Below are 22,800 nucleotides of genomic sequence, written 5' to 3'. Positions count from 1 at the left end.
TTACTTTTCAAGAATATTACAGAGCCATTTTTGAGTTACTTTTAATCATATCACTCATTTCAGACAAGGACTATGTGTGGGAGTATTTATTGTTTATTATTAAATAAATGATACTTCCACATAATTGTTTCCAGATTTCTAAATTAGGAATTTTAGTTTTTCCTGCACTCTTTATAATTTCGCCATGAATGTATGCGCACGTGCATAAAAATGCAAAATTCATGTATGTATGCATGAAGAAAAATTAGTCGATAAATTATCATATTTAATAGAGAGATTGATAAAGGGTTTATTTCTCTGATACAACCCAGACCATTTTTGAGGAAAATTTCCACTTGTTTGCGTGCGTTCATTTACATTCGAGTTTGTTTTTGGGCCTCAATTTTAGTTGTTTTACTCAATTTGCTGCTGTGTGGGTTTATTCCCACTGCCTACATTGCCGTTTCGCGGTTAAAGCTCGCAATTACTCCGTTCAAAAATGAAGTAACGGTATCTTAAAAGACCGCATTGATATTTTATCAATTATTTGTATAAATCCCCATAGTTGGACGTTTGTTGATTACACAGTAAATATTAGGGGCCCGTGTGAATTCCATATTCATGGCTGGTTGCTAATGTTTGTAGAAGCACCACCCGCGTTTCTCAAATTATACGCGTGAAAAACTGTTTCTAAGAGGCGACGCTGTGGTGTTCGATATTCCCTAATAGGTCCTTACTAGAACCCCTACATTGAGAATACTTGCTGGGCGGCCGCTGACGCCGAGAACCGACGACAACGTGCAACGTGTGCGCGAAGTGCTGAATTCAGACCGTTGGTTAAGTGTGCGCATGATCGCAGACCGTGTTGGCACTGATTAGATGACAGTGCATAGAATTTTTACTGAAAATTTGGCGGTGCGAAAGATCTGCGCTTAACTCGTCCCAAAGATCTTGAGCTCTTGACGTTCAAAGGTAACCTACTATCCGACGAAAAACAGCATTGTGACGATTCCCCAACCCCCTTACAGTCCCGACTTGGCACCAGCAGACTATTTCCTATTCCAAAAAGTGAAATCTTCCCTCAAATTACACCAACATGGGTCCTTAAGAACCGTCAAAGAAGCTTACACGTGTATCCTTAAGGACCATCCGCCAACCAGGTAGCCTTCGAGTCGTGGAAAAGCCGCTGTACAAAGTATGTGGACGCTCAATGGATGTACTAATGAAGAATAATGTTAAAACAAAAACCTAGGTCACAATAAAGTTTATTTTCCATGTGGATTTACAATTTTTGTTAACGTCATTCATTATGAAACAATTCCACGAAATTACGCCTGAAACTATTCATTACTAATGAAGAATTTTGGGTTATTGTATCAAAATCTGAAATAAATCTATTTTTCTGATACTATTCCCCTTAATTGGAAATGAAAATTATTACAAATCATATTTGTCGCTACCATACCAGTGTATTTGTTCAAAGGGTAAAACAATGCCATTCACCTGGAAGCAATGTATAGGCGAACAACTGGTCAAAATACATACTTCAAATAAATAATATGTTATTGTTCCCGCCCAATACCCGCCACATCTAATTCTACTGAGCTCTTAAGGATAAAGCTCTCAAGAATGCAATGAATGGAATTTGTCCGTTGCTACTTAATAGTTACCCATTTCTTTTTTTATATGTTCTGACCGAGAAACACTGCCCTTAATGTCTGTCAGGAGTTTTTTCACGGTACCATTTCATACCTTCAAGACTGGTTATGTTGCATTCATAGTTCCGGTTAACGTACTTTGTAAGGGGGTTTGGAAAAAATTAGCCTTACTTATTAATTATTCCTGAGAGATTTCACTGGTGTAGGGGAAGTGAAATAATTCGAAGTATTTTCCTTCGATAGCACAGCCTGAACTAGAGGCGTTGTTTTTAAAGCACGAAATTCCACATCTTGAAGGAGGAGAAGGGAACTCGTGTTGAGGTTCTGGGCAATGACAAAAGCGAATTCATAGATTAATCCAGAGGACGTTTCGTCAGCTGGCCACATAAGAATACCGGACGCACTCACGACATTAGATGATTTACTTGCGGGAAATTATGATGAAAAAATGATGCAATGAAAAATGCAGGAATTGAGAATTAATGGGTGTTTGGAAAGTATGGATATCGCCTCGTTAGTGCACTCGACTGGATGTACAATTATAATGAAGCAGCAGTAATGTACAGTGAAGCAAAACAATCCATTATTCAATGAACAAGATAGGGCAGGAACTAAAAATAAACATAGTACCAGCATTTAATTTCTGCTCTACCAAACTTACCATAAACACAGTAATCAATCCGCAGGTCGGCTTGGTGGGTAATGGCAGAGTTCGCTCAGTACTAAGCCCAACGGCATGTGACGTTCACACATCAAGGTAGGGGGGCGAGTTCCTTTCCCTGTGCCGGTTATGGTTTCCCAGGAAGATCTGGTCCCCGAGAAATCACATAGCTTGGTTGGGGGAGGGCAGGAATAGGATGGGGATGTTGGACGGGATGGCGGGAGGAAGTGAATACACAGAAATAAAGAGGGACTTGTAGTAGAAGAGGATGTTGGGTTGTGTTTTGCTTGGAGAAATTTATTTGGTAGTTGTGTCCATCCAAAACCTACCTTAACCGGTAGATTACCTAATAATAAAAAATACCAAACTTTGATTAAAAATATATTGCTATTATTGATGAAATAGTTTAATGTAAATTATATGACTAAGATGAAACATTTGAATTTAAACTGCATGATTAAGAGGAAACAGTTGAATGTAAGCTACATAATTAATGAAGTGTCTCGATTCAAAGTAGCTTTGTAGCTAGTCCATTAAAACGTAACGAATGGGATGATGTATCTCGGCTCGGATGTATAGAGTCATGAAAAATAAATTTCTCATTTACCTTCACGCCAATCAAACATGAATATTTTATGAAACCTTGAGAATGACCAGTTTTACCATGAAAAAGAAATTGCACCCAAAACAAATCTTGGCCAAATCGAGGCAAGCAAAAACGAAATTTTCGCGCTTTCAATGTCATTAAAGGACAAATCATTTTTCAGATGATTTTTTGAGAAACTAAGAAGTCAAAACAAACCAAGTGCTTCGGAATATACTCATTCTCATTAATTTCCGTCTTTTGTCTCACCAATCCGTGTTTTTCCAAGGTGAAATGTTGACAGATGGTGGAACTTTTTCGATCCCATAACGGGCAAGCCTTAACCTTTAATAAGCACGTTAACAAAATAGTTTAAGTTTAACCCGGGTAAGGTGCATATGGTATCATTACACAACACTCTGTCACTTAAATAGCGGCAGTATACGCAATTTTTAGTAATATATGAGTCAAAGTAGGTTTTCATGAACCCAGCAACCAAAACCATTGTTATTATTCTAAACTCTGTGCATGTTTTAGTCCCCCATAATTTCTAAAACCCTTCATAACGTACATTTCCAAACCATTCCTGGATTACCAAGCAGTCTAGCTTTTTCAGCATCTCATTGTCGTCAACATCCCATTCTTTCTCAATGCCTTCTGTATCCACATTATATCTTCAAATTTCTTCTGAAACATTATTTCCTCTTCCACCAAGCCTGATAATTCTTCGTTTGTTTCCCTACTGCTCATTTTACGTTTTCCAATCTTCTCCCTTCCCACATCTAGAAAGCCTCAAATCTAGTTTCATACTCTTTCTTCAATGACCAGTCCTGGGGAAATATTAAGCATTATGCTAATTAGAACTATGTGTTTAGAATAGATCTATTTTTCTTCACGATATCTTGCAAGTAACTGCCAGGGCATGTGTTAAAGGGTGGTTACAAATCATGCATGAAATATCAAAAATTAAGATTTTCTCAATTTTGAGTCAAAATATATATGGGTAAGATAAATCAAATATAGATCTATTTATGATAACAATGTACATAAAACTATACAAAATAAAGAAAAAACTTTGAAAGACAAAATTTTAATTTCCTATGCATATTATTTTGTGAAATACATTGCGTTTGCGCCTTTGCATCATTCAGGCTAGTGTTATTTATGTTAAAAAAATTAGCTCTGTAAGATTTTAAGGTTTATTTTCATGAACAGAAAGAAGATGCCTAATCAAACCACGCCCGAAACAGTTTCCTCTGTCTAAGAGCGTCCAACAAGCGTCGTGCAGTCGAGGATTTTTTCATTCGGGCTATGCCGTGCTTCTGCGTACTTCTTTTGCTTCCCTCCCTCCACGTGGGCAAAATGTGTCCATGAGAATCGATATCGTGTATCCCCTTTGGCCACGAGCGCACCCCCAACCTCGCTGGTAACAACACACGGGTGCCTGCCCAATAAGAAGTTGATTCCGTGCCATATGTGACTCGGAGATAGTCCCTGGGGTGGTAAAACAGTCAGGAACCGATGATATTTTCATTACAACTATACCGATCATGGTCGCGACACGCGTAATTACGGCAGCCCCTTACCACATCAGTGGGTTAAGTAGAATTTTGATCAAAATTCCGGATTATCTTTGGATGAGTTTCGCTCATTGACATAATAATATAACACATGAATACGCTTGTGACATAATGATATTATAATCTAGAAGTATTTCTATTACAAATTTAATATGTCGCGTAGTTTTGCATGGTTCGGAAACTCGGTCGTTGAACCATTAGGGTTAAAGTAGAAAGCAGGGTTTTGAGATGTGGGTTTGGAGGCAAATGGAGAAAATAAAATCGACGGAAGGTAAAACAAACGATGACCTAGGTATGGCTGAGGATGAGACGGTTGTAGGGAGAAATTCGAAGATGTCAGGTGGATGTAGGATACACTAAGATGCAATGGGATGCTGAGGACTGCAAAATAGGGGTGAATGTTAGGTGAGCAGTAAGAGAGAGAGAGGAAAAGAATAGGCATGTGGATAACATTAAGGGAGGTAGAAAGCTCGCATGCCTAAAAAAGGATTAATTATATAATCGGATTTTAGGATATTCAGTTTAGTATAAGGCAGGGCATTTTAGAAGAGCAGTACGTAGAACGTATGACCATCGGGAGCTTGCCTTAACTGCTTCTAATAGCTTCGTGGAAGAAGCCTACTTATACCTAGTATCTTGGTAGGGCACCGCTTTTGACGCGAATGGGGCGTTTTGTGACTACCACATATACATCTTTTGTGGGAACCTGCTGCAACAAGAGGGGGAATTAACATTATAAACAAAAAAAATTCAAGATATTTTCATGTATTTTAAACCAGAATCAAAGAATATTCGATAATCAGGAAGGAAGAGAATGGGGATTTTGAACATCACGACGGGTTATGGAATTATGAAGCATCGAAGAAATCAAAAATAAATCATTGACAGGGGGTCTATGTGTAATAAAAAAAATACATCTATCTTGAAGGGTGCAACGTATACCTTCCAATGGACGTCAAAAGACATGTAATAAGTTGACACTTCGTCCTTCAGGGGTGAATAATTATGAAATCCACGTGTGTTTTTATTTACGAATCGAAAGTCAAAGTGATGTATGTACCTATGTTTTGCAGACTTTATTTCTGATATAGACGAACATTAGGGCATACACCTCGGAAGCCAAAATGGAATTCTTTCCAATCCTCAAATGCCGAAATTTCGAAATGAAATGAGTTGATAACGCATCAATGTACATTATTTATGCCCTAATGCATTATTTCATATTATTTTTAAGCTATCAGCCAATCTCTCGGTATTTTGAAGGCATTTTAGTTAAAAAAATACTTATAGTTTGATCTTCACATGTAAAATTATTTTTATATCTTGATATTCTATTGTAAAAGATGATATTCTTAATGTTCTGTAATGTTGTATGCCTGAAAAGGGAATAATTAATAGGTTTTTGGATGGCGAATTCATCGATTCTTGATTTGGTCGAAAATTAATCAAATAGAGAAGTATTTAAATTTGTCGATTAATTTTTTTTGGAGAAGGAAGTTTCCAGACGTAAGCGGAAAAGGGATCCTCAGGTCAAGTGCAAAAGCAAGCGCAAATCGTGCCAAGGCCACCGTCTAATCAAACGCACCCTGGGACAAAAGATCTCAACGAGGGAGAGTTAAACGGCGGGCGGGTGAGGGAATCTCCAAGCGCACGTCTTCCTCCCTATCCCCCCTGTTGCGTCCCTGTAACACCCCCGCTGTCGTTTCCCTAGCAACTGCGCTCCCCTGGTGGTCTCTGCACCCCTTCCTTCAATGGATCAAAACATCCCCCCCAACCTCATCTTCCTCCTCCCCCTCCAACACCCTTTCGGAACCGTCCACGCATTCCGGTCTCCGTTCACCCCACCCGAAGTCACCCCCTCAGTCTGCCTTTATACCGCATCCCCCGCGCGATAGACCACCCTCCCCCCTCCATTACCTCTCCCGCACCCTGTTCCACCACCCACGTTCAAAGCACCACCGTCGCCTCGTGGCGTTCCCTTTTAAGTGAATTCCTGAAGGTATCCTTGGGAGGGAAGCCAGGTCAACAAAACACTCCCAGACTGATAGCACACAAATCTAATTTTATGGACTTAATTGGAAAATGGCTCAATTAATTATGGAATGATCTCTTTACCCCCTTAAAAACAATTGTCATTGATGTAATCAGGTTTATAGACGTAGAAATTCCTGATTCCTCAATAAAGTGCAGTGGAACCTTCGGCTAGTAGTAGAATTACATCATTTTCTGATGTTAATAACGAATTACCACGGTATTATAAAGAAAAATGAGGATCCCATTAAATGGCATTTTATATTGAAGACACTTAAGCTACATATCGAACACTGCTGTACAAAATTTGCACTGTCTTAGCAGAGTGTCGTACTTTTTGTCTTTATCAACGTCGATTCCTTCCTAAATTCTTCTACTACTGAGTTTCCTTGAATTGAATAATTGATACTAACGTCCTTTCAATTCATTAATTATATATTATCTGTGATCATAATTTCATGTTTTCGTTCCACATTGTGTTACTTCCTGCATTTCGTTCCTTGAAGTGATTTCCCACTACTATTGACTGCTAGCAATAGTTATTACTGCGAAAGCTTCCGCAAAACGTAGATTTTGAAGACCCTATTCTCTCGTGTTTCCCGAATACTGGAAACGACGAACGAGATCTAACCCAAGATAATACAGCCCTCCCAATCTTCAGTCTTTACATAAGCCAGCATTTATTTTTGACCGTACAACCCGGCCTTTCTTACTTCCCGATTAATTTCATTTATTATCCTTTAATAGCCTCCTTTTCTTCAGGTCTCCTGTACTCGTCTTCTCTTTCAAAAATGTAATTCCATTTTTTTCCTCCATGGTTTAGGACTTCAACTTGACGGTATTCCTTCAACTTTTCCCTTGATTTGCGGTTTCAAGTAGTCTGCATTTCGTATCTTTTCGACTTTTCCCCTTCTGAGCCCGTAGCAGCATAATTTCCAAATTCTCTTCCGAAGCTCATTGAAATGGCAGTCTCTTTGAGTTCCTTTCCATCTATGTCTGTAAACCCTGAAAATCGTCGCAAGGATGTGTGGTAGAGAGTGTTAGCTCATCAAGCATGCTAAATCTATTCCAATACTTCCACGAACACATGGCACCCCGTGATCCACCGAAAGGTCAAGCGAAAAGAAGGCGACCAAACAAACCATTCATTGAATATTCGTTATATACATTACAATCTTTATGCTGCTAGCGACTACTCCAATTACTAGACTATGAAGACAAACACGGAAACCCACTAAAAAGGGCGGACTCACATGCAACGCAGTAACCAATTATCAGGTCATTTTTCAGCTTGCCGCTTGTTTTTTATGCCCTCTTCAGTTTATAGAATTTAAATTTCCACAAGTAATGTTCGTCGTGGATTTCCAATGGAGGTAGTTTTGGTCTTTTTTTAACTTTTGCGACCTCCCCTCGGGAAATTTGACACTACGCAGTGTATAATCATTACACTCTATCATTCTAAGGGATATGCGTCTTCTAGTGAAATCGCTTAATTCGCAAAAATAAGTGCGATGCGTATTTATTATCTTATCGTACACTCTAATGACGGTTTACTCAGAGGAAATAGCACTTTGCATTTACCCTGAATATGACTCTGATTGGCTTCATGATAAAATGACCTTTGAAAAAACATTTTTCAAATCAATACTTTGGTCGTGAAATAAATTTTTTTTCTAAATACTTAGTGTTTTTACCTCAGTATAAGTGGGTATATTTTGTTAATACCTTCTTAGAATTAGGGTTTTGTGCAGATTTCCTCCTCCAATTATCTAAAGAAAAAGAGTGAGGATGTGAATCAAAATAGATGTTTTTTTAATAAAAGAATCCTTTAATTCAAACCGCATAAATTCTCTATGTTTACACAAGTTTGCTATGAGTTCCTCAAATTAGTCAAGAGTTTATAAGATAGAGTAGATTTCCAAAGAAACTGCGGGAGATGCCGCAACAGTAACTTTTAACGGAGTCATCCGCTAATGTGCATTTCAATGCAACAATTTCAGAGCGTAAAAATCATTCAGAGTTTAAGAGGACGCCTCGGTAGCTTAAGTGGCTAAAGCACTCGACCGGATATTGAGGGATCTGGGTTCGAGTCCCAGTCAAGGCGAATGATTTTTACGCTCTGAAATTGTTGCATAGAGTAGGTTTCTTTACTCGATGGCTTCACATTATCTAACTGGTCCAAATTTCTCACGGATACCTCTACAAGTGGACTACTGCATGGCGTTGTTCAGTCGCATTACACTGGCTCTTAAAAAAATCATTTAAGAGACTCTTCTAACCTATACTCTAAGACTGTTACTCTCAACGATTTACTGAAAAATTCTCACGGTGGCTGGCTTTCATTCTAAATTACCTTTAAATGAAATAAAATTTAACTCTAATTAATTTCATCAGTATACAATAATATTGAAGCATACCAAATTAAAATTAATCACATCAAGTACCTAAATGCAAAAATACCTCATAATTAGATTATCATAATACGGTTGAAAAGCTGAAGAATCAAGTCTTTACACTTATTATGATTAAGATAGTCAACCAAACAAATTATATTTCTTACAGCTGGACAACGATACGGTTTCATATGTCAGAATAACAGGATAATGCCCCCTCAGGTGTAGGATAACCGGTCCGGTGCTGGTGACTTAGGATCGGGCTGAACTCTTCTAAGCTTCCAACCCCCAAAAACTATATAAGGGGGATGGGTATAACTAGTTAATGATGTGCTTCGGATGCATCTGTACGTATCAGTCACCAAGGTACGGGGTTGGCTTAACTTGCACCATCTCCAATCCCGCCCCTTCGTTTTGATTGAATTTTAAATGAGGTTCCTACGAGGGTACAAGTTCAAGTCTTCATAGCCCGGTATACAAACTGGCCAGCCCAGTTAGGAGAGCTTGGATCGCCGCCGTCTGGCTATTGGACTGTTCGATTCCAAGAGAAACTTTTAACATCAAGTCAAGCTGACGACATCCATTGTCATTCCTTGAATAGTTCGCTTCCATGAAAAGTACATGTGTATGGGTTAAAACACGTAATTTAAAAAGACGTCTAACGGCTGGTTGGCTTTCAGCCGACCGCTCAATGCTATTCAATCACAGTTTTGCCACAAATGCTCTCTGTATTCAAAATTATAGGGGTCCAAACTTCATGGCAGGCTGTAAAATAAGAAAGTATACACGCCACGCCTGTAGTTGAGTAATATTATTTATTTCCTAATGGGTTTCTTATTGTATTATCTATTATTATACCCAATCGACCGACGAAAACATATTTAGCATCGTCACGGGCGATGATAATTACAACTTTCAAATTAATTCCTTGATATATTATTAATTATTAATAGTAATTCCTCTTGGCATTAATTTCTTTTCCATAATGAAATGCCCTTTTAAAGAATTTTCAGAAATTTGGTCATTGTGTTGGTTATATTGGCATCGAAAGAAATAATGAGGTAACGGGTAATTTTTGTTGTGAAATTTTCTGGTTAATACTCAGTAAATTTAGCACAAGCAATATAATTGAAATAAGAATAACACTCCTACTTACATGGCGCAATAATTCCAATTTGAAGTGTACTAACTTTATTGATTCCGCCATTAATTTCACTTTTTTCGTTAATACCGACTGTCTGGAGTCCAAATACGGCTGTAGTATTTCAGTAAACTGTGGGAAACATTTAAGTTTGTCATTTTTAACTATTAGTGGAGCAAAAGTAGGCACAAATTAATTTTCCCTCTTTCCATGAATATGCTCCTTTTCGTTCCAATAAGCTACAGATTTTTTTGTTCCGCGTGATCTCTTTTCTAGATTTATGGTGTTTTCTTAAGTTCTCATCAACGAAAATGGAATTTTTCGGAGCCAATCAATAAAATATTACTGTGAACCAGAGGTGTAGCAGCAAGATTTGCAGTGAAAAGTTAATTCTGTAGGTGTAAAATTTAACTATTTTAGGTGTGATACCGTTCACATTTACGAGAAGTAAACACATTTATAACGAAAATACAAGCTTGTAACTATTTAACATTCTTTATAGCCCAATTGAACACGTGGAGAAGTGTGGCATTCAAATCTATCTAAGATATTTTCAGTGAGGTTGTATAAAAATTAGAATGATATTAATAACAGATGATAATTTAAAAGTACCGAAAATTTCTCCGTGCCACACTTCTGGTCATCGTAGATAACTCCGGAATAGTTCTTGCTCCTGGGGAATTATTTGCGGAACGTGTTTAATTTAGCATGCTTTCGCAGTGGACACCATTTACCCCCCCTCCTCACCTCCATGTCACACGGTGTGTAACCCTATTAGGCGTCAAACGCGAACATAAAAAAAAACAAGTGGTACTCCATACTACTAAGCAAACAGTGTTTGCATTGTCTCAGTCCCAGAGGAGGGTGGGTCGGGGGCTTACCACGGGGAAGGGGCCGGCGACCCTCTTCTCCCTCGGTTGAGTCATAGCTTCAAGCCCTTTTCCCTTTTGCCCTACCCTCCTCCCTCCACCCCTTCATTCCTTGAATAAACATCTCCGTCCTTAGGAGTACTGCGAAGGGAGAGGGTAGGAGAGGGCTAACAGCGTGCCCAGGGCCACAGCTCTCCCTCTCTTATTTATCTCGTCCCCTCCCCCTTTCCATGTCCTTTTGCTCGAACTCAAAAACGCGCTCGGCCACGCATTTTGTCGCCTTCCCCACCAGGACAAAGACCCTCCCTTCTCCCCCCCCTTAGGACGTATGGGAGGGTTGAGTTTGAAATCCCTCCGGATGATCTCGGACTAAGGAAAGTCACGAGGTTCTTTCACGAACGTTTCGAAGTTTTAGCGCGTTTGAACAATAGCATCAAGGGACGGACGCCTCGACTGACGCCCCCCCGCTCATTCAGTGCATTTGGCGGTGGCTTCTGCAACTTTAAGTACAGGCAGTCCCCCTCTCCCAATCCTCACTTTTATCTGCCTACATATGATATCTCTCAACGTATAATAATGTAAAATAAATAAATTATTAAAGTATTCTTTTCCTCCGAAAGTATTTCTGTCCGTTCTTTCTTCCGTAGATCATCATAAAATATAAGGCTGTGTCGAGTCTTGCTCATTGGTACAATTCACAGTCCCTCCGCGAGCGCGCCCAATTACTAGGTGAATATTGCTTGAAATGCCAAAGAAGCCTATTGTGCACAATCGCGAATACGGGTGCCACTTAGTATGAAGAAAAATGGAGATTGGCTTACGGAAATGAGTTTGAATTGATGAAGTTCGTACGGAAGAACCCGAAGTGTCAAGCATTTACTACAAGACCTGGGATGGGAACCTTAAGATATGCGGGGACTCAGAGCGATATTAACACTTATTTACAGGGTACCAATCGTCTGGTTTTGCATCCGCACCGAAGATATGTTTCAAACCACCAATCACTCAAGGAGGACAGAAGATTGTCACGCACATAAGAGAGATTGCCGGAATAAGACTGCCGGACGAATTGATTCAAGTAGTGGTTTTTCCCGTGAACTATTTGCGACAACAACTTAAGGTGGAAACACTAAGAGAGAAATGGATAAACACTGACGAAAACAGTTGGGAACATGCAAGTTACATAATCTGTCTACTCACTTAAGTCGTCCTAACGCCCCCAGCCACACACCCTTGGGCCAGGTGGTGGGATATCGTGTAAATTTGTAGGTCTCATTCAATTGTGAATTCTCCGTCCTGCATAGGTGGAATACTATTTGATTGATGACTTAGTCGCATTACTTTTTAATGGGATTCTTTATTTGTATTCTTAGTGTAGTCATTGAAGTGGTTAGTAATAGTTTTAACAGGATGGTGTCCGATAGCCTCCTTCCACGTAACCTTAAAATGGATCCCGTGTTATGTGACCATGGAAGTATTGGATTAAACACAGTACGCTTGTGGCAGGAATGAATTCGGTAATGTTCTTAGGGAAAATGCTGCTTGTTGCCAGGGCGACCTGCTGAATAGGAGGTTCCGTCTAACGGAGAGAAACCGCTTTCCAACGGAAGAATGAATGAATGGAGACTCGTGTGAGTTCCATTAGCCGGATATCGGTGTCGTGAGCAATAACCCATCCGGCTTTAGCGTCCCACTCTGGGTGGAAGTAAACGGACGCTCACCTTCGCAGTTTACTGAAGGTTCTCTATCCTTCTCTTTTTTCAGTGCCCACCGTGCAAGGCGTTCACCCCGCAGCTGGCCGAAACCTACCGCCGAATAAGGGAGAGAGGACACAAGTTTGAGGTCACATTCATCAGCTCGGACAGGTGAGTCCCTGTGCCCTCTTGCGGCGCACCCTTAAACTAAGCACACTGAAATGGTAGATCCATCCAACCAAATTTTTCACCCCTAAGCACAATTTGACAGGTGAGGACGGAGCTTCTAGCAGTCAATAAACCTTGCGGCGTGCGATATCAGTCATTCGAGGTGGAAAGGGGAGGGAGTTGCTTTTATTGTGTAACTTGTGGTTTCCCAGAAAGTTTCAGGGCTCAAAAAATAGAGTATATTGGTTTCCGGGGGAAGAATTGCCCAAGTCATTTCCAGGTAAGGTATTTAGCCAAATTACCTGAATGGGTTATTTCATATGCTGTGGATCTTACCCTCATTTGCAAACCAAGCTACGATTAGGAGGCTGGTTTCTGCCAAGATATACTTAGTTGAAAGGACCATTTTGATTTGTTAGGAAACTTGAATGAGTGTAAAGTGATTTAATTATAAGTAATTTACGAAAGCATTGCATATATTTCCTCCACATATGCGTTGAACAGCACCGGTGATGATGGACAACCCTGTATTACACTTCTTTCTGACATAGCCCGGATGGCCAGTGTAAGGAAGAGGTGTTTGGCAGGGTTGTCCATTATCCACGGTGCTGTTCAACGTATATGTAGAGAAAATTATTAAAATGGCATGGGAAGAACTAGAGATGGGTATGAAAGTCGGCTGGGAATGCGTAAAATCAGTTACGTTGGCTGATGAGGTGGAACAGTTTATCTATCTCGGAAGGGTTTTGGACCAAAATGGTCAAAGTAGTAGGGAATTAAGGCAAAGAATTGCAATAGGCAAAGAAGCTTTCACAAGGAGGAGGGAGTTGATGACAGAGTCAGAGAGTAAGGATATTAAGAAAAGGCTCATTAAAACTTTGATACGGAGCGTAGATTTGTACGGCATGGAAGCATGATCATTGAAGCAGGAGGATAGACGTAGATTGGAGAATTTTGACTTGGAGATGAGGAGAACGATGGAGAAGGTGAAGTGGACGGATAGGAAAATAAACGAGGAAGTGGGCGTATACTATAGTGAGCGAAGAGAGGGGATTGTTGGGAGAAATCATGAGGAGCCATGAAAAATGGATAAAAAGTATATCGATTGGCAACAGGACTTTGAAGACTGTATCAAAGGGGAGAATGTTAGGCAAACAAGGAAAGGTTAGGAATAGGATAGGGATGGTGGGGGAAGGGGGAAGGAAGTACACAGAGATAAAGAGGGACTTGTGGTAGAGTAGGATATTGAGTTGTGTTTTGCTGGGAGATTTTTATTTGGTAGTTGTCTCAATCGGTAGATTGCTAAAAAAATATACGTGGAAATGCTTTAATTTAATTAAAGAAATGTAATTGGATCAATTTTGTGAGCTCCACAATTTTTAAAAATAGTAAATTTATCACACCCCAAAGCCAATTTTGCTTATTAAATTAGTTTTCTCTTATTCAATACTCTGTATTTGAGTAATTTTTTGTCATTTATGCATCTTCCGTACATTTTAACTAGTGAAATCTTTTTTGAGATTGAAAAACAGAATGATTGTGCTCTAGTGTCAACATGCAACCTTAAAAAGATGTCGAATATACCTATCTTTGAACAAATGTTTGAGTATTTTTCAGCGATAAAATTTAAGAAATTGGAGAGATTAAATAGATCGAGCGAAAACTGCTCGATACTGAGAATGTGTCACAATAAAATCGTAATGAATCCATATACAATGCCACATTTATCAGAATGGTAACTATAACTGAGTCACCCCAAGAAGTGCGAAAAATTTCGCGTGCTGAAATAAATCGTCTAGATCGGTATTAGCACTTGGACGTCTTGATATCCGTATTTAGAAGCAGAATCCTAAACTAAAATGACTAGTATAGTGAATAAGCTAATTCAAAAGAGAAATTAACTTCCGTTGAGTTAGTTTCTTTCCTAGAGTATCTTTGGAATGTTATTTTACTTCTAAAGTCTTTATGCCAGTGGTTCACCTTTTTGATTTCACCTTGATCTACGGTCGAGTTCATCAGGCAATTAAGCTACCAAGGCTCTTCCTCTCAGTCTATGATACTCTGCGCACGACTAAGATTGCTTCGTGGCATTTTATGTACGGTCATATACATGATTATTTATGCGTTGGAATTGATTATCCTTTTGAAGGATCTTAGAATTTTTTGAGTGGAAGAGAACACCTCGGTGTATTATGGAAATAAAGAACAAGCCGGAAGTCGAAGGATCAAGGTTCTAATCCCGATCCAGGCAAAATATTTTTACAATGTGATATTTCTTTTGCGTGCAAAACGTTATTGCGTCAACTGGATATGGTACTACGTCGGTTTATTCTTTTTTCGCGCTCGTCTCTTTTAAATTCACTTTTTCAAAAGAACTCGGGCCTAAGAAGGAGAAATGGCAAATTCATTTCGAGCATGAGGTCCTTTTGGGGGGAGAGTATGTGGGAAGGAAGAATCCCTTTCTCTCTCAAAATCGCCGTGTGAGTCTTAAACTCTCCAGACAGGCGCTCCAGGAACGCGCCTTCGTTTTATTAATTTAAACTCCCTCAGACCAATAGGCTGGCCCCTTGCTACCGCGCCCGAGGAGCTGATTACGGCCCCGCCAGCATGCCATTCATTCGATATTCCATTAATGATCTCAGGGTCTCAGGCCGAATGAAAAATGAATTGGATATCCCGTGGCCAAATTAACGAAGCCGGGAAAGTTTGGCAGTTTGATTTCTGGGGTCATCTTCATTCCTTTGGGCCGCGAGAGTTCTCCTAGTGAGGATTCCTTTATTAAAGAGAAAAGTTTTGATTCAAGAGGAAAAAATACCGTGATATCGTATATAATAAAGAAACCTAGGAATAACGCAGGTTTTTGGCCGCAATTTTCCATCGGAAATGATCGGAGTTAAGCAATGGGATGTTCGAAATCCACCTTATGTCAATGACATCCATCTTTGAAATGCGTTAACCTAGAAATGTTTTTGTTTCAAGGGTTTATTAGCCTGACCTTTTCTGTTCTCTGAGTAGTAATACATTATCCGTCAACTTTTTTTCCTCTGTTGTTCTACAATAGAATGTTTTAGCAATAGATTTGCAATGAAGAAACACTTGTATTATTATGTCGTGGAATGGGAACAATGATAAACCGATCTTGGACTGACCGAATTTGCTCTCCGCGGCGTGCAGCGGCGATTATGCTCTATTTTCTAGTAAGGCTAATGGCATATTTAATCTTCAATCACTCTTCATATTGATTTGAAGATGCATTTCGGCATGTTTTAATTTCACTAATCCCAGAGCGGTCATAGGTGCACTGGGCACAAACTGCGGCTCCCAGGTTATAGGAGCATCGATTATTGCAAGCGTTTTCCCATATCATATTAGAGTAATAGCTAGAGCAAACGTGTTTTAAGAGAGCCTATATTTTCCTTTTTTTATAAATAAATCATTATTTTATCTTCATGAATCGTTAGCTCCATCTGGCAAGACTCTCTAACGCTATAGTCCTCGATATCCCCACCAAGTGCAGCTGGGTCTTTACATATTTATCCTGTATGTAGAGATGCCTAAAATGTCGAGTTCGCAAGTGCTATGAATCTCTCTTGGACTAGTCCTCTTGATATTTTTGATTTGTTCTTTCCTTTTCAACCATTTTAAGTTTTCCGTAGGCTTTCAACCGCAATGGCAGAGATGGTCACGATCCGGAAGAACCTGAAAAGATTTAATATGAGGCAAATTGGAGGGAAAAATATTAGGGAAAGGGACTAAATTTTGACAAGTCTAGATATCACAGATGATACACTTAGATACCAAGCTAATTTCCAATATCTATATGCGGCAGAAGCGTAATGCTTTTCCAAGAGGAATTTGTAGACTATATTGAATGAATTTCCGCCGAATTTATCAACCAGAAGGTTGGTTTTAATATCGGCGAGGCTGGGAATCAATTCGAGCAGAGCCTCAAGGCTTGTGGAGATCATGAATTCAGGATAGGGACGCCAGTTCCTTTCCTTGTGCCACTTCTGGTTTCCCACGAACTTCTGGTATTCAGAAATTTTGTTTATATTTTAAATTGGGTTGACCAGATTTGAACCCGGAATCCTTAAGTAGCCGAGCACTCTACCCTTGTACCCTCTCTCTTATCTTTTCCTCGCCGCTTTTAAATGTACCATAAAATTTTAGCAAATGATTTTCATATCTAGAAGGAGAAAAAGCAGCGTAAAAAGGACGCATTATTTTCCTGTGCGGCACTACGTTTTCGTGATTTGACTTTTATTTGCAAAGTGTTAAATGAAGAAGAATACAAAAAACTCTCAGTGATAAAATTTCTATTTCAGTTCCCTAAATTATTGACTCAGCCATTTTGGGATAAAAAAAGGAAGTCCAATATTCAACATCGCATCGCTCGAATGGATGCGCTCTTTCCATAGTTGTCTCGGGATTTCTTCACCGACGCGTCCTTCAGAGCGAAGAATAAAAGAGATCCAGCGACAAAATATTTGAGCGATATGACGCGCATAGGAAGCAAATTCCTTTTTTTACGACGTCCTGGAGAGACGAATGCCCATCTTTTTTTTTAGCGATAAGTCTTTTTTATAATTCCTCGCTGGAAGGAGAGTTGTTTCCACCCCCACCCCCTTCGTCCTTCTTTTCGGAATCCACTCGCATCTCCTTTTTACGGCGAAAGCAATTCGATGGGACTCCTCCCGTGTGGGACTTCGCGATTTTTCATCCGGCCGAGACAGTTGCCATTGTGCGTTCACTTCGGGGGGCGCAGAGACATTCGAGTCGATTTCAAGGAGCGTGGCAGAAATCTTTTGAACATTTTCATTCCGCGCATCGCGGAGCGCGCTCAATATTGGTTTCATTTTGATTTTCGGGCTCTCGGATTGTTTCCGACAGTCTGAGCGGAGGCCATTTTCAGTTTTCTTTTCAGTTTGCAATAGTTGTCGTCGAGAGTAGAATTTTCTGGGTCATGAGTGATTCGCCACCTGAGGCCCGACGAGGTTATTCTAAATGAGATGTCGTAGCAGTATTTAGGGGAGGCGACCGACAGCTAATGTCATTTGTGCCATTATGGATGGACAGGAAAGGATGAAGGGCGGAGAGAAACCCGGCGTCGGCATTACCTTGCTCTTTAAGAAAGACGCCAAGGGGTCCGCAGCTTAACGCCCCATCCGACGGATGGCGTACTCACTCAAAGTGCCCTCCACAAAGCACCTCAAGTAGGGATCGAGATACCTCTGAAAAATATTCAACACCACCGGGATTTGAACTCGGGCCCTCTGGGTGGGCAGCCAGTACGATAGCCACCGCAACATCTTGATCCCCTAAAAGAAGAAATGTCTTCCGCATTATTGAATCACGCTGAATTTTTAGTGAAATCGTTCAGCTTACTCTACGACAGAAAATGTAAGTTAGTTTTTATTCATCTCAAGGGAGAAAAAACTATGACACTTTTTTTACTTGTCCGCAATAAACTATTCTGTGACTCAAGTAAACACCCATAGGTGTGATGGAGGGGAAAAACTATGCACGTACAAATTAAATACTTCGATCAAACGATTAGAAATGAACTGTTTCCATTTTAATGATTTTCATGCCATTCAATTGACTTTTATCGTTTAATCAGTTGTATTAGTAATGATCAATTGAGGAGTTGAGCTGAATATTAAAAGATCCTTTATACTTTTAGTCTAATCTCATGTACTAACCCCTACAAAGAGCAGCATATTACAACAAGGAATCAAAAAGTTTATCGTGAATTAATGTTCTAATCAAAATAGCAGAATTGTAACCTGAGATTTTCTTCCAACATTTTGCATCTTAAGAGGAGATAGTTGTTAAAGTTTTTGAATCTCTAATAATAACTGAACTAATATCTAACCTATCTCGTGAAATTTAGGTGTTACTTTGAAAGTAAAACTAAAGGGATCAAATCTATTAGTGACAAGTCGAGCGTACATGAGAATTTTATTTTTCGTTTTGATAAAAAATTGAAAGAATTAAATGTTAGAGCACAAAATATGCCAGTTATTTAGCTTTGTCTTACGTAATAGGAACGGCATACGAATTAGTGGGTAATTGAATTTCAAGATATGGTGCTTCACGGTTGGGTCCAGGTTTTCTTAAAATCGTCCTAGCGGAGCGCCTGCATGTGTAGGTCAATGCTATTGACGGGCTGTTCGCGGGAGGGGATAGAATGTTGGAGGACTGACAACCTTCGAGGGACCGAGAAGGTATTTAAAAAACTTCGAGCGTTACACGAAAAATTATACACTATGATTAGAAGTATTTTAAAATTATTTTTAAACAAATGTCCATGCATGAAATTATTTTTTCAAAAATTTGTATTTTTTAACTTTGTTTCCCTGAGGCATTAAGCTCATTTTAACAATGTTTGCGTTGCATCCCGTAGTAATTTGGTCAAGTGAGTTCTCTGGTTTTAACTCATTGTGATATTTACATTCCGGGAAGCAATCCAGGAACTGGAGGAAGTGGGGACCAGGCAATATTTACTTTTGCCAAACAACCTTTTGTGCGTAATCACGAGTGTATATGTGTGTGTAAATCTACGAACTACAACTTAGGCAATCTCAGAGGAAAATGGCACTGCATGTCTAGGGAAAACTCATGTATAATAGGTAATCTAACCCAAGAAAAAATATTATTTGCAAAAGTATTTTAATAATTGTACTCGAAGTGCAGAAAAGCCAATTCAAATATAAGTTATGATATCAATTCCTTTTTCATACTAAAAAGAAAGACTTGTACTTTTCCACAAATTTTATTATATGGCACAACGCGTTTCACTGACTTGCGGAATCATCAGGTACCGCAAGTCGGTGAAACGCGTTGTACCATATAATAAAATCTGTGGAAAAGTACAAGTCTTTCTTTTTAGTATGAATATTAAATACTTCCACGAAGTGAAATCTGAAACAATAGAATATATTAATTCCTTTCTTCAATGAAATTCAGATATTTTAATTAGCTATAATAGCATGTATTTCTTTATCAACTCAATGCTAGGTTTTTGAAATTTTTTACTCAAACTTCAGTTTATAATTACCCCTTTTGATAATTCTATTGAAAATCTCACTCAAGATAATATTCCTATCACTTCCTCTTATTCCTTTATCACTTAAACAAATGAAATGAAAAAAGAAGGGGATATTTCCTCATTGACAATAATATATTTATAATTTAAACATATTTAATTTATATAGTTAATAGATCTACATATATATCTTTTCCTCTTATAGACCTCCCCTATGACAGCATACCTACACTGTGGATGAACTCATGGGTACGCGAGTTCTCCCAGTGTTGGTGTCTGAGCCATGTATTAATGGAGAAGGAGTTGGGAACGGGTAGGTCTTGAAACCCTCCTGAGGCACTATTTTAAATCATAAATGTTTACTCACAGGGAAGGAAAATACTTCCACATTGACCCTAAATTTTCGCCAAAACGTTCGTCATTCCTTATTTGTGGCATATTTGACCACAGAAATTGTAATTACCGAATTTTTGCTGTAAGACTTGTATCACGATGGTGCGCTAAATGATCCCATTTGCTGGATCCAATAGATACCCGAAGATGACACCCCAAAATGACCTGGACAAACCCTTCGGTGGGCAAAAATATTTTTTTGCGAGTAGATATTGATGTTTATGATCACTAAATCATAGTGTGAAACTTCGACCTATTACATCAAAGAAATTCACTCAAAAGAATGTCACTTTTACCAGTAAAAACAGGATGCATGCCCCCATCAGTGGAAGGGAAACGGTCTATTCTACTTTTTTAAGCATTCTTTTCTTTTTCCGACTTCCTTTGATGCAAGCGATGTTGTAGCAAACAAATTAACCGAGAAGGACGAAATAAGAAGAGTGAAATCGCAAAGAGAAAAGTTAACACTCGGCGGCTAAAAATACGAAAATACTACTTTAACTTTCAAGTGCTGACATGAAGTCTATGAAAAATATGAGTAAATGGCAAAAACTTGCCATTGCGATCACCGCTAATAAATAGTTTCACAATTGTAGAAAGAAAGATCAAAAATGCGTACGACACGGGGAACGTTTCAGTGTTGTTGCCTTTTGCAGCGGGAAAAGATGGAATTCCAATGAGCCCACGTTGTCATTTTTCAAGAGGACATGACATAAAATTTCAAGCCCCACGGTTGCGGAAAGGTATGAAGGTAAGCTGGGTGGGCTTGGAACAAGGTTCGGTTGTTCCCTTCGCCGTGTGACTGTACACTGAGATACCGATAAAGACAAGAGTTTATATGGTGGGGAGATTTCTCAAGACAAGGAATATATGAACCCTCAGGATCAGAAGAAGATTCAAAGAAACGCTGTATGAAGGGCACAGAAGTGAAAGAAATGTTCAAGAATAGGGCACTATTATAAATATTGGTAGTCTATAGTTTGAAGTTGGTTTTGGATGAACACATGCTCATCATCACTGCACTTCCAGTACCGTTAACATGGACACAACCTGACACCCTGCTCTACATTAAACTGTTCTTCTATTTCGAATGTTTTCTCCATTCCGTCCCATATGACTATCCTTTTCCGCTTACCTCACTTGTTTAACATCCTCCCGTTTATCGTAGTATTCATAATTCGATCGTTACTACGCTATGGAAGAAATGAGTATAATGGAGTAAGGTTCGTCTCATTCTTAAACTTAAGAAAAAAACTAAAATTTAAAATTAAATCTTAGTATTGGTCCTTTTTTAATTCGCCTACCGCTAAAAGGAATGTCCTTAAAGATATGTATGACTCCAATACCTCCGCATGAGCACCAGATTTTTATAATTTTTAGAATATTTTTATGAGATTTTTTTGTTTCCTCCAGTCTGGAGGATGTGGTGAACGCTGTACTGGCTTCCAATTTTTTAATTCATCCTGATGTACGTGTAGCAATTTTACGCTCTCAGTTACACATTTTACTTATGACGATATCGGAGTTCTCACCTGGAAGGAGCCGTAGAAAGAAAAAAATATGTTCACTAGCTAGCGTCGTTGGTGCAATTTATTGGAACGTGGAGTTATTGAAATTTTTCTCTCCGCGTAGTGTTTCTTTTACTTTCCTCCCCCTCCCCCCTCAAAAACATCCCTAGCCCTCGGGACGATCTATATCTTCTGAGTAAGAATTCCTGCTGCCAACATCTTTTTTGTTTTCAGCATTCACATAGAAGATTTTGAGAGCGCACCGGTGTATAATGCGATCCTCGTAATCTCCACTCCTCAGGATGCTTCCCATGAATTTGCAATACATCATTTACGACGTCAATGCACCAATAATTTGGTCGGTGGAATTGGAGCATGTGGATCTATGGATATCAATGTCGAAATTTATCGTTCGCGTCTCTAGTGTTATAATACGTTCAATATTTCCGCTCTGGATGAGTGAATTACGAGGGGTTGAAAATTTTGAAAAACAATTCGTGCTGTTCAAATATTCTCAAAGATAAAAAACCATAAACGTAGTAATCAACCCGAAGGTCGGCTTGGTAGGTGATGGTAGAGTTCACTTAAATCTAAGTCCGATGGCGTGTGAAATTCACACATCAGGGTAGGGGGGCCAGTTCCTTTCCCTGTGCTGGTTATGGTTTCCCAGGAAGATCTGGTACCGAAAAAATCATACAGCTTGGGTGCAGCTGAGGGTGCCAAAGAATCGAACCCGGGGATTCCGGTCAGTGGTCCAAGTAACCCTGGACTACAAATTCATAACAATACAACCCCTTGACTACCGTGTCCCATCCTTGAAAATAATTAAACCTAGTAATAATTTTTCCTGGAAGAAAAGAGGGAATATGCCCCCGGTTTCTACGCAGTAGCAGATCTACTACTAAGCAAAAGAACAGAGTAGGCAGTTGGATATGCTGACGATGAGCTTCATGTAATCTGTTTTGAATTCCCTTCGAAGGAAGTAGCAATGTTACACGTATAATATAATGGGTACTTGCTACTTTGTAGTGTAATTCGTAAGCATGTTTTAATTTTTGGTAAACCTTTTTGCTTTTGATGAATAAAAAGGAAAA

At 39.2% G+C, this 22,800-nt stretch overlaps 1 protein-coding gene across 1 annotated transcript in view; it reads left to right on the top strand.

Annotated features, from left to right (window-relative positions):
* Nucleotides 1-22,800, top strand: part of LOC139693878 (nucleoredoxin-like) — a 74,150-nt gene that overhangs the window by 32,602 nt on the left and 18,748 nt on the right. Inside the window, exon 2 of the mRNA XM_071592194.1 lies at nt 12,660-12,760. Coding sequence (XP_071448295.1) covers nt 12,660-12,760 — 101 coding nt within the window. The remainder of the gene's footprint in view (nt 1-12,659; nt 12,761-22,800) is intronic.

The sequence above is a fragment of the Hetaerina americana genome, unplaced genomic scaffold, assembly GCF_022747635.1.
Source record: "Hetaerina americana unplaced genomic scaffold, ioHetAmer1.1.p SCAF_5, whole genome shotgun sequence".
Classification (NCBI taxonomy): Eukaryota; Metazoa; Arthropoda; class Insecta; order Odonata; family Calopterygidae; genus Hetaerina; species Hetaerina americana.
Note: the sequence above shows the minus strand (reverse complement) of the source record. Positions and strands in the feature narration are given on the sequence as shown.